General features: G+C 42.4%; 1 protein-coding gene and 1 long non-coding RNA gene across 2 annotated transcripts in view; one reads left to right on the top strand and one right to left on the bottom strand.

Moving 5' to 3' along the window:
* Positions 1-7,845: 7,845 nt before the first annotated feature.
* On the bottom strand, positions 7,846-8,892 carry LOC112996428 (uncharacterized). The gene is made up of 2 exons (XR_003262441.2): positions 8,626-8,892; positions 7,846-8,416 (listed from the first exon to the last, which is right to left on the bottom strand). It is a non-coding gene; the product is annotated as an uncharacterized LOC112996428 (long non-coding RNA).
* A 65-nt stretch (positions 8,893-8,957) lies between these two features.
* The window catches only part of RETREG1 (reticulophagy regulator 1), a 72,809-nt gene continuing 68,542 nt past the window's right edge, over positions 8,958-13,224 (top strand). The window contains exon 1 of the mRNA XM_064506873.1: positions 8,958-9,309. Within this exon, the coding sequence (XP_064362943.1) occupies positions 9,065-9,309 (245 nt within the window). The 5' untranslated portion in view covers positions 8,958-9,064. The remainder of the gene's footprint in view (positions 9,310-13,224) is intronic.

Genomic DNA, 13,224 nt, shown 5'->3' with positions numbered 1-13,224 from the left:
AACAAGAGACCCCTGGTTTTATAAGATCAGTTAACCCTCTTTAAAGAGAACTCGCAGTATCTAAGGAAGAATGAAAATAAATAGAAGGGACTATACGCATCCTCCCATACCAGCTCTGTTCTCACTCTTCCAGCCTCTGTTTCAGTTAACTTAGTGATGAAGTACAAGCAAGCAGGCCATGGTAGTTCCTGTAACTTCTGGGGCTTGATGGTGCTGGCTCGTGGCTGCCACAGATTGAGCATATCAGAAATCACAAAGTACAGCGTATTAAGACGCTTAAGGATTCTAGGACAAAACACAGTGCCTGATCCAATTCCACCAGAGAAGGGTCATTTTACTATTTTGTGGTTCTCAGAATTTGAAACGCTCATATTCTCCGAGAGAGTTAAGACGAGCGATTCCTGTTCCATTTCCCACCCGCCAGCCCGAAGCAGCCCCTGCCTGAGCCACTCCGGGCGGCGCTCGTGCTCGCTGCGCTGGCCGCCTCCCGCTGCCTGGCGGCACCCCATGGCGGCCCCCAGCGCGCGGCGCGGCAGCGGCCGCTCGCGGCCGCCCCCAGAGCGCGGCGGCCGCCCCTCTTCACTGCACCGACTCTGCCAAACCCCCTGGGGGACAAACGCACTGACTGCGCATATAACCACAGTGTGAGAGGCCCCGGGCCCCCACCCACCCCACTACCTAAGCCCCTCGCAGGCAGAAACTGTTGAGTCAAGCCTAGCAATCGGCCCAGGTAAGCTGCAGAATAATGCAGCAGCTGCAAGGGAAATACGATTCTACAGCATCTTACTCAGTATCCAAATCCCTTAAAAGCTGGCCATGCCTCAATTCCACTTCTGTCCTCAGACTGCAGTCTAACATGCACCTTCCCTGTGCCTTATAATATAAACATGTCCCTAAACATTCATTTGTAAGGGTTCCAAAATTCTTAATAAACTTAATTACACAAGCTATACACAGGAAATGGCTTTACCCAGAAAGCGTTGTATCAGGACCTAGGTTTCAAGCCTCCCATTTCTGAGCCAGGCAGTTATAACCGCTACACACAGGTTTACACCAGTACAAATCCCTAACAGACATGTATGCATATGTCCATCTTACAGCAATCCAGGCAGAACAATGGCAACTTCTTGGATACAGGCAGACCCTAGTTCTCATAGCATATGCACATTTATCATTATCATTTACAGCTCTGCAAAGTAAATACAGAGGACTATCAAGCAAGGATAACAGCACTGGCTTGAATATAAGTAATTCTACAAAGTGCCCAGAACTGGAAAGCCACTACATTTCACTCCATCAGATGCAGGGATACAGCTATCAACTGTGCAGTTGGCACAACTGTACTTGAACACACACACACGACTACAAGGGGTAGCAGAGAAAAGACAAATTCCTTTCTTCGTTCTTTCTGTCCACCACACACACGATTAGGACAAGGAGCTAGACACTCAGAGTGTCTCTCAGACATGCCAACATCCAGTCCATCTCTAGCTTTGGCCAATCACTAATACTTCAGAAGAAAGTCAAAAATAAATTAAGCATCAAAGAATTTGGAAAAGGGGATACCAACAAAATGATCAGTCAGACTTCACAGGCCAAAGTTACAGGTTTTTAACTGAAAACAGTCACCTCTTTATTCATACATTTTCTATGAGTTTGAAGACAGAGGGGTGTTTTGTTTTGCTTTATTTAGACTATTGCCCACATTATTGTGTTTAGAAGGCTGTTCCTGAAGTCCTCTGTAGGCAGACCTGTTTTCAAAATTTCTTGTCTAAAGTTGATTCATGACCAAACTATTTGTTCCTGTTCCAGCACAGTATTTCTATTTTAAGAATTTTTTCCCCAATGTATTTTACCTACTCTTCTCTAGTACATTCCAATTAGTATTTGCATCATCTTTCAGGCTTCATTTTGCAAGGTCACTCAAACTAAGACTTTTTTTTTTAAATAAACTTTTATCAAAAGCAAGTTCTCCATCCTCCATAATCAGCCTCATAGTCTCTTTTGGCATCTATTACAGTTCAAGTTCTTTGAAAAAAAGTAGATCAGAACTGCACAGTGTTCTAAACACTTTACCACTGCTTTATACAGCAGTACTAATACTCTTATCTACTGAAAGTACTTTACCTGCAATCCTATAATCTCACTAGTCTTATTCATAGTGACATCCCTTTAATTCTTCATAGGAATTCTAGACCTATAAAGATGACATGAGGGGGCAAAGGGCCAAATTTAATCAACTGATAAGACTTAAGTTTATAGCAGAAATTCTTAAAATTATTTCCCAAGTATACGACTTTTCATTCTGCATTGTTACATCTCATTTCTCTTACTGCTGTACATAAAATTATCCAGTCCTTCTTTATGATTATCCTACCCAATTTTACTTTGTCTACATGAAAACACTGTTCTTATAGTCAGGTCACTAATGAAAACATCTAAAAAGGCTCTCCAACACATCCCTAAAAACACAATTAACCTTAGTGATTATATTAGAAGGATCCCTAAAAATTCCCCCTTTACCTCTTTCTCACCCTTCTTATTTTTGTAGGAATTTCCATCTTCTGTATCTTAAAACACCAATTCTCAAACTGTTTAGATCACATTCCTTTTTTTCCTAAAACTTTGGGAGGACATTTCCCTAGCATTTTTCCTACATATGCTCTCAGAGAGTATTTCTCCACTCATGCTACTACAGTGCTTAGTCACTTTCTTCTGGGTACACTGCCCCAAATCCAGTTTTTTCTAGCTAGGCATTACCTTAGTCCCCTTCTCAAAAGGAGCTTGTCAATTTGCTAAATCCGACATCCCACCCAGCTGTCCTCTCCACAGACTGTCATTGGTAAAGAAAGGCACTTTTTCTTGTCTTTATGCCTTTTACTGTCAAGTGAAATTATGTATTTGCTACTATCCCTCCCCAGTGCAGCAGAGCACACAGATATATCCACTGTCCTCATGCAGCTCTAGCCATGCAGATTTTGTAGCACTCTCCTTGACAGCAACTGGGGGTGCAGCTCTGACTACTTACAACAACAAACATATTCTCTCCATTCCCACTTCTCCCAATTTTGTGTGTCCCACTCTTTTTCCCAGTTTAAAAGACCCTTGATCTCTTGAACTAAAGTTTTTAACAGTGTTTCAAATGCCCAATCTTGATAGAATGGATCCGCTATATAACCTGTATCTAAAGACATAAAGTCAATCTAATGCATACAATTACTTTTGTATCCCCTGTATGTAAATTCTAAATGACTAGATTTAGAAGGGTTGCTGGCTGCTTGGCTTGCTCTTAGGCAAAGCTGACCCAAGAGTGGAGTTAAACCAATAAAATCAGAGACTCACTACCTCACATATTCAAACAGGTAATGCTATATATGAGATTACAGTAATTAGGTCCAGAATTAGATCCATGAAAATCTATTAATCTTGCTAATCATTCACATGGCATGATTAAACAGGCAAGAACAGCAACACATCACATTTTTGGTACTGAACAACACCTATAAATTGTTGCATAAATGTTTCATATTACATGACTGTTGTACAATTTCTGGACTAGTAACATATGCTGTGAGCGGTTTCTTAGCTGGCTTAACCATAGCTGTTGAGCCTGTCAGCATATACTTCCTCCTGCAAATTCCTTTGTCTCAGGTCCTAGAAAATTACATCAGAGATGTAATGATTGATTTCTTGTTTAAAGTTGATCTGTCTTTATTATCCAAGCAACCAAAACATAGCTCAAAATGTAGAAATGCATATTGTCATCTAGCTCAGTTCTGTAATACCTGGATTCAGAAAAGAACAATGCTGCATTTGAGAAAAAACAATTGCTATTGTTTCCACATACATTAACTATACAAAAAGGAATATCTGATGCAGGGATATTGCAGTATCCTGATCATGTTCTATATCACAGAAAAATCTGAAGCAAAACTGAACAACAAGCATGACTTTTCCATACTGTTGGGTTTTACTGTTAAAGCTTTGAGTTCACAGCCATTAAAAAGAAGCATAACCTAATGGAGAGAAAAAAAAAAAAACAGATACTAACATTTCTGGGTAAGAAGCAACATCAACATTCATATAATTTCATCAAGAAGTCTACAGCTGCTGCAAACTATTCCCTTTTCTAAAATATTGTTTTGAATAGTTCACAACTGAAATATTTCTAGTCATCACACTTAGTAACAGCTGTTCATAGAGACAAACAAAAAGTTTTTTAGCCTTACAGATTAAAGTTAATCCTTTGAAGCTATGTTATGGCAGTATCACAGTCCTGTGTTATGTCATTACTTCATCTTCTTTCCATAGTTGAATAGCTCTGTACAGACAGTGAACTAAACCAAGTGGAAGGAATAGGTAGAGGTGGTTTAAAAGCACCTAATACAATCACTATTTGTATTTCTGCTCAATCACCCTAAAATAAAGATACCTTAAGAAGAAGATCTACACATCTCCAGGTCCTTTTAGATCTCTCAGACTAGCAGACATTTTGAAGGAACAGTTAAAAACTACAAACATCTCACTGCAGATCTGGAAACTACCTAAACAACTGTAACGTAATGCCATGAGGAATTTAGTCTCAAACAACTGAATCCTAATTCTATTGATTTCAAGTCTCTTCCTGGTACAACTATGGTGGCATAAAGAGTGAGTGTTTCCTTGAAGCATTGATCAGAGATTTTCTTCAGATACAGAAATTTCCAAGTAGGATAAACTTGTCTCCTCCCATCCTGCCATGAAAGGTGTTTTTTTCCCCTCAGGGAAATATGCACTCTTTTATACTTTTTTACCTTGTATCACCAGGGAGCTTTAGCTTACATGCCCAGTAGGCCACATGGATTCTAGATGCCCAACAGACAATTTTTCAAAAGAACATTTTGAAAAGTCAGAATTGGGAAACTTCAAATTTTGCTTAGTGTGCAATGCAAGTTCATGTATTTTTCCCTAAATATATATTTTTGCAGTCATGCTGTTGTAAGCACCAAGTTTTAATCTTGTGCTACTTTTCTTTAATCAATTAATATTATCTACCACAATGCAGCATAATTATGTATATGCTATGCAGTGTCATTAGCTCAGGCAACTAAATATTTAATTTTAAGGTCACTTGCAAGTCTTTGCCTTTTTTAGATTTGTTTTATAAATCAAATTTTTTGGTTTTGATTCCTAAATTACTAATTCCTAAATTAAATTTAGTTTTTGGTTCCTAAATTACAAGTTTTCATGTTTTTCATTATTTCTATTGGGAAAGTACCTGGGAAATCTGTTTCAGATTGCACTGTGCTTATGCTTGGCACTGTACAAAAACACATTATGAGGTCAATCCAGTCTGCAATGACTGCAGTCAAATAGAGAAGACAAAGAGCAGATCAGGAAGAGGTGAAACAGTCTTCCCCACCTGGCACAGCAGGACAGCGGGAGTACTGAAGCAGAATGCAGGTCTCCACTCTCAGCCAGTGCTGTTTTCCAGATTAGTACAACCTCAAAAAGCCAGCAGAGGCACTGCAAGCATTTCAAACACCATAATCTTCCTGACGACAGCATGTTAGTTATTTTTTAAATGATGTTTTCCCATAAACTGCCCTTCCTTTTCAGAGAAAGAGAAAATTGAACACACATTTATGAAGACATGAGAAGGAAGGATGACAGAAGGAAGAATAGGAAAAACAACATACAGTGCTCATACAGTATCAAACAAAGTCTTAGTGACTCAAGTTCTTTTTGTAAAATATAATTTGGGACAAGATATACTTTGCTGCATTTGACATACAAAACTTAGTATGTTCATTTTGTTATCCTGTATTTACTTTGAGGAGAAAAAAAACAAAGGAAGCAAAGCTAAGGGCTGAGAAAAACAGCAGGGCTCAGCCTCTAAAATAAAGTGTTTCTGCAAGGTGACTGATTAACAAACTCCTTGGAGTTCTTTGAAGGACTCAGTGGGCTGTGAATAAGGGCAATCTGGTCTACCTGGATTTCCAAAAGGCTTTTGACAAAATTCATCATCTAAGGCTTTTAAAGAAGCTATGCAGCTGCATGAGAAGGAAACTGAATAACTGACCAATAAAATGGTAGAACAAACTCAAAGTAGCTGAAGAGATGGGGGGGCAGGCAGATGGACACTCAATCCCCGCTTCAGCCGTACAACAAGCACTGAACTGACTATTACCTCTACAAATCTGGAGGTTTTAATAGTTCCAGGAAAGTATCAACTAAATGTTCAGCACCAGTAAAAAAAAAAAAAGGGAAACTGGATATTAAATATTATTACAAAAGGCATAGAGAACAAACCACTGAGGACTGTTATGAAACTATATAAATCCATGATCTGTTCCCACTTTGAATGCAGCAATGATGTGACTGGAGCTGCATGAGAAGGATATCTTAGAACTTAAAACAGGTTCAGGGAAGGGCAATGAGGATGATCAAAATCACAGAACTGCTACCATATGATGAGTGACTAAGATGGGACTCTTCAGCCTCAAAAAAGAGGTAAGAAGTGGCACGGAGAGGACTGCACGGAGAGTCAATAACTGTGCAATAACTATGGTTCTTCAGCAGGACAAGGGAAGTGATTCTTCTTCTCTTTTCACCATTTGTGAGAAAATATATTGAATACTGTGTCCAGTTTTGCGCTGCCCAATACAAGACTCACACTGACATACTAGACTGACTTCAGATGGCCCCTGGAAGGTCGGGGGTTGGAGCACATGATGTACAAGGAGAGGCTGAGAGAGCTGGGGTTACTAGCTCTGGAGGAGACAAGGTGATGGGGCATTTAAATGCTAAGTACCTACTGTACAGTTATAGAGCACACAGAGCCAGACTCCTCTTGGAAGTACACAGCAAACAAATGAGAAGTTAATGGGCACAAATTGCAGCATGAGATATTCTGATTAAATAGTCAAACATTAGAACAGGCTGCCCTGAGTGTGCCACAGAATCTCCATCCTCCAAGACATTCAGAACTTGGCTGGGCAAGACACTGAGCAACCTGATGCAACTGCAAAGGTGTTTTGAGGGAGGGGTGGGAACAGGAGGGGATTAGGCCAAATGTCTTCCAGATGTTCCTTCTAAACTAACTTATTCAGTGATGAAATGAAGCAAACAGAAAGCAAATTAAAAACAACAACAAAAAAAAACAAAGAGGTGAGTCTACACATAACAGGTAGCAGACCTGTATAACTCATTGATAAAGGATACTGTGTGTCCAAGAACAGGTTCTGGGATCAACTATAGGAAGGCTTGGAAGAGAAATTCAGTAGAGAATTGCTAAACAGACAAATCATATGAGCCTCAAGAAACTGCCTGAACAGAACACCTGGAGATTGGGAGAGAATTAAGGAAGTGAAAAGAGCATCATATATGCATGCTCTGTTCTTCTACAGGCATTCTAGCTTTGTACTTTGGCTTTCGGTGTCTTCAATTCTCAGAAGTGCCCACCTGAAGTGATTAACAAAAAGAAACAACCTAGAAAATACAGAAGAGTTTTTTTAAGAGTCATTTTAAGCTACCATTAGCAATGTTTTAGATGCTGATTGAGAAATTTTGAAGATCTGTAGCTGATGATCAAAAACCCATTGAAATTCACATTCCATCAGTCCTACTTCTTCTATTTTATGAAGACTATCCTAAGAAGGATCCCTAAGAAGGGAGACAACATCTCCCGACTTTTAGCTGCAACACATCTGCTTTAGTGCCAAACATCTGCTTTAGTGCCAAAGATTTAACAGATTAAAACCACATCTAGTAGATTTTGTAGAAATGTGAAAACCTAGGGTAATATCACAGAAGTGCAGTATAAAGAAAATCAGAATCTACTTGTAAATCTAAACAACACAGACATCACCAGAGGCAAACAAGAACTTTAATATTGCATTTGCTATCAGATTGCACACTTAAAATTCACTTTCTTAAATCATTTTTTATTTGACATTCATCTTGCTTTTTTCCCCCTCACTATGTTTCAACTTCTTAAAATAATTAAGAATATAATAATAAAATATGAATATAATTAATATAATTCCAACTGATTGTCAGGTAGAATTGCCTGGTCATCATATTCAGCTCTTTTAGACTGCAAATAGCTTTTTAATCCTGACATCAGAATTACTCCACAGTTCCACCCAAAGTTTTTCACAAAACATGAGACTGGACAATATTTGCTATTAATGCATGCCATCACCTTAAAGATTGCGCCAAGCTTCCATCTCGAGTCTGAGACTGGCCAGATCTTTAGCAGTCCAGACGACAGCACAATGCAGAACAGGTTTTCAAATATGTTTCTTGGAGACCTGAGATGCTGATGGAAACAGTCAGCCTCCCGCAGCCCCCTTCACGGTCTCCGGAACTTTCCAGCACAACGTCAACAGCAATCTACTTGCAATTTTTCAGGATTCTGGTGACTGCTGCTCCTCTGTGGGATATGCATAAGAAGGAGATGAAGAAGGAGTCTCTGTGCTAACATTTTGGGGGGAAGTCTGATTGCGCAGCGTTTACTGAGTCAGTAAGGCAGCCGGCTCTCTAGCTTCCCCCACAAAGCAAAATGCTCGCACCTTTCACCTGGCGGTTTCTGCAGCTGGGGAAAACACCTACCGCCCCGCCGCGCAGCCCCGCACCACTCACCGGAAAGCACCGGTTGCTCTGACGATCCACTTCGAGCGTGACCACGCTGCCTGTCTCGTCGGGGTGAGGCGGGCCGCGCAGCGGACAGGCGCAAGGAGCAGCCGCGCTGCGGCCGAGCAACCGGCACGCGGAGCTGGGGGCAGGGCGTCACCCCTCCCTGCGCGCCCCGCCAACAGCCAACCGCCCCGGGCACTAACGGTGCCCCTCGCACGCGCTCCCGCCCGCCACCCCGCCGCAAGCACCTGCCTCGAGATCACCCCGCCCGCCCGTGTCTCGCGCGCGGACCGCGGTGACGTCACTGGCGCCGGGTGCGGAGGGGGGGCCGTGCGCCCAGGCCCCGCCCCGGCGCTGCCTCGCCGCGGCGCCGCGCCCGCCGCCGCCTCTTGCCAGCCCGGCCCGAGCCGCGCCGCGCCGAGCGGGGCCCCCCGCCGCCCAAGCCATGGCTAGCGCCGCGCCCCGGCAGCCGGAGACGGGCGGGGAGCGGCCGGCGGCGCTGGAGGAGCGCAGAGCGGCGGCGGCGCCGGCCGGGGATGCGGCGGCGCAGGTGTCAGGCGGGGCCGGCGTGGCGGCGGCGCTGCTGGGGGAGACGGGGCTGGCGGTGAGCTGCTGCATCGCGGCGGCGCTGAGCTGGGAGCGGCCCCTGCACAGCCTGGGCAGCTTCCTCTGCGCCAACCTGCTCTTCTGGTGAGCGAGCCGCGCCGCGCCCGGGGGGTCGGGGGGGCCCGGGGCCGCCCCGCCCGCCGGAGGAGCCCGCAGCCCGACGCCGCCCTGGCCGCCCTCCTCGGCAGCGGAGGAGGCTGGTTTCGGCCCACCTGCGCCTCCCTCCCCCGCGGCGGCCGGGTGGGACCGGGCACGGCGACTGCTTGGTGCACCTGCTTCTTCGGGGGTGGTGTCCACCCTCTTCCTCAGCTTTCTGATCCCTTTCCTTCCACCCCAGTCATTGCGAGGCCGTGAGCCTCGGATCGGGGCCGGCCTGGGCGGGCGCAGTGTGCCCTTTGGGGAGTTGCGTTTCTGTCGGTGGAGATGGGCGATGGGCCTGTGTTCCCGGGCGGAGTTTTGAAACCTTGCTACATCAGGCCTCCAGCCTGTCGCGAGCCCCGCGCTGCTGCTGCGGTCCCTTCCCACGAGGTTTGCCGTGGAGTCTGGACTGTGGATGCAGGGTTAAACCGGCGTGTGCTTTTCCGAATTGGGGCCCAGTTAGTGGAGCCTTGGTGGGGTGGGGGTTACTGCAGTGCACCAGGCCTGGTCTCGCCCTTGCTGGAGCCTTTTCTAGTCAGGTATCCATTGCCTGAATAAAAACCAGAAATTACTGTAGAGATCGGCTCATTTTTGTTTGTATTTGCAGCAAATCTTCTGTTTATTTCTCTAGGAAAAACTTGCCTTCTATGCAAAACTTCTTCAAAACTTTCTCCTGGTCATAGTTTTTTCCATTGCCTACATTTTTCATTTCTTGATCTGAAATTTTATTGTGTGCCCATGTATAGTGATTTCTGTGCCTATTAGGGTTCTGTCTAATAATACAGCTGAGGCTGTAAGACTGAATTGTGTTTCCTCTCTTGCGGTTAGAGTTGTCTCCTTTTTCTTTTGAGTGGATAAGATGCAAACAAAAGCAAAGGGATAGATTAATTGCAAACTCTGGTTAGTTCTCTATAACCTTAGCAGTGTGATGTTTAAACGCGAGATCCGAGTCATGGAAAAAGAACTCCTTCTGAAGCTTTGCATCGCACAAGAAAATCTCCAGATGTAGATATTTTCAAAAACATTTTACGCTCTTTAATCTTAAGAATAAGTGCATTAATACCAGCCAAGAGTAATCAGCCTTAGAAACTGGAAACAAATGTTTTAAAGATTAGGATAAGCTGGAGTGTTTTCCTACTTGATTGGTGATGCCTAATTTAAGTTGACTTTTATTACCAGCCTTGCCTTTAGGTATGCTTGATAAGTCCTTTCACTGAAAAAATTGTATGCTTTCACTGTCGTTTTATGCATACTTCAGAGAACATGTTTCAGCAATTTGAAAGGGTCATGATGGCATATGTTTCTTTATGACCTAGATGTAACCAAATCATCAAGGAAAGCGTTTGACTGAATTCATTTCTGTGTCTCAAGGAGCAGCAGCTACTGGGCAACCCATCTGCCATTCTTTTGTCCAATTTGAGCACAAGCAGAGCATCAAATGTACGTACTATGATGCTTATAGAAAAATTCCTGTGGTGGCCCAGCTGGCAGCTTACTGTGTGACCAGTATTTGAAGTGTTTTTTATCAAAACCTGTAGCTTGCTCTACTCTCTTGTTGTCAAAATGAGTCAGAATGACAAAAGTCAGTGCGAAGGCTGCTTTAATTTTGGTGATGCTATTGTATTTCAGCAGGAAACTCTCTGTCCTAGTGCCAGGGAGATCTGAGAAATGGAAGCAAAGTAGGAAATATGAGGGGCACGTAAAATTTAGCGAGTAAAATTCTGTAGTCTGAGACTGAAGGACACCAGGAAAGGTCTTGTTAACAAATCTATTACATCTGACGCTTTGAAAGTGAAATGCTTGTTTAACTCTAGTTTCACAGTGCCCTGCTTTGGTGTTGCATCTTAGGTGTTTGCAGTGCAGTGTGTTAGGTGCTTCTCCTTTTCTCACTTGGGATGCAACTGGTCAGCCTGGTTTGCAATGACTCAGCCAGTCTCCCCCAGCCCTGAATCGATAGTGAGGGTTTTGCCTTTGCTGCCGGCCTGTGAAGTCTCTCCTCGCAGGACTTCTTGCTGACAGTGGTTTAGGCTGAAGAAGCTTTTCCCAGTTAAAGCTTTGTGCACCTGGTCTTTCTTTGTCATGTACCTTGAAGCGTCTATCGTATCGCGCAGTGGTCGTTGCCCTCCTGGTGTGTAGGACCTGATGTCTTGGTACTCCTCAAAGCTGAGACCTTTCCATTGCCAACAGGGTGGGTGGGAGATTTCGCTTACTGTGTCAGTAATAAGGTTGGTGGATTGGGAAGGAAAAGAGGGGAGATAAAGTATAGTTTTACTGGTAAGAAGAGTGGCAATAGTTCCTTCCGCCTCTCCTCTTAATTTTGGTGGAGCTGTATTTCTCCCTCACAGTTAATTTAGTTCCTGATGTAGTTAGCAGTTCAACGTACTCTGTGCAAACTGTGTGCAGTAGGAGCTGCTGAGAGTTGACTACTTCTCTGGTGCAGTCGCAAAATCCTTTTTCCTATTTGATTGAAACATCTTGCTTGTGAAAAGCCTGTGTTATTGTATATGAATGCATTTTGATGTTTTTAATATTAATTGATGAAATAATTTTATTGTAGGTAAAATTGTTTACTGATTTAATTTCATTGTTTTGCAAAACCCATGCACTTTTTGAATATTCCTGATAATCATCATGGACTCTTAACAAGGCTTAAAACAGCTACTTCTTGATCATGAACTTCAGGACCTTCTTAAACTAGGCAGTACTGTACTAGACTCTTAGAATTTCCTTGGGCTTCTAATTTAAGGGCTACACTAAACCTCAGCATCCACAAAAGCTTATGTGATGTGCTTAACTTTCATATTTTGAAGCATGAATAAACATAAAATATTAATTCTAATAAAATTTAGTTTTTCTATAAGTCAGTATATTTAGTGAACTTAAATTTTGTATATTTTTCTCAAAAATAAATGAAGCAAGGCAGGCATTTAGGGTAGAAAGAAATCTGATGATTAGAAAAAAAACAGCCTTCACTTATCACCTCCATTATTTATTCACTGTGAAGAGCTTTTTTAAAAAAAAAAAAAAAAAGAAAACAAAAAACCCCACACATATGCCCTCAGTTGAAGATCTTTAAAATAAACATGATGAAGGGTCAAATATACATTATTTATCATCAAATTATCTGAAGGGTGATTTGGATTCTACTTTTCTACTGCAGATAGTTTATAAGCATAAGTCAAAATCCCGTGGAAGAGAAAAAGATTTTTTTCCTATTTTACAAGCGTAGTACTAAGAAAGTGAATGATTTACCCAGGAGCAGAGAAACGCTGTGTGCTGCTGCTAGAAATTTAGCCCAAGCATTCCTAAGTATTAGGCTGCTGACAAATAGCTTTCAGTCTTGGGTTTAATCTTAAATAAATATTAACAGTCAATCTTAGATTTTATTCTAGCATCTTAGCTTAATTATTACTTTGTGTGTATGGCTGGGGGAATAATAACAGCTTTTCATTTGTATTCTTTCTGTCATCTTAAATATTTCTATGAGGTTGGGGGGGGCAAGTTTATTTTTCACTAACCGTGTACTGTTACGTCTTTTCTAGTTTACAGATATGTCCTGCATGTATAACATAATGCATTAATTTCTGCAAATTCATCCTTAGCTGGTGTCTTGCACCAATTCACTGATTTCTTGGGAACTGAGGTGACAGAAAGACTAAAGATCTAATAGACCTTTTTTCTGATTCTGTTTTCTGTGAAAACAATTTATTGCATTATCTTGTTCGGTATGTCTATAGTTGGCCCAAAATTGAATTTTCCTTTGAGGGTTTTTGTATTTTTTGGTATACAAATCTGTATATTACTGCAGGTCTGTTGTTAACATTGCATGATGTTATTGTATTGGATGAACAAGTTACTGAC

Source organism: Dromaius novaehollandiae, chromosome 2 (assembly GCF_036370855.1).
Source record: "Dromaius novaehollandiae isolate bDroNov1 chromosome 2, bDroNov1.hap1, whole genome shotgun sequence".
Classification (NCBI taxonomy): Eukaryota; Metazoa; Chordata; class Aves; order Casuariiformes; family Dromaiidae; genus Dromaius; species Dromaius novaehollandiae.
Note: the sequence above shows the minus strand (reverse complement) of the source record. Positions and strands in the feature narration are given on the sequence as shown.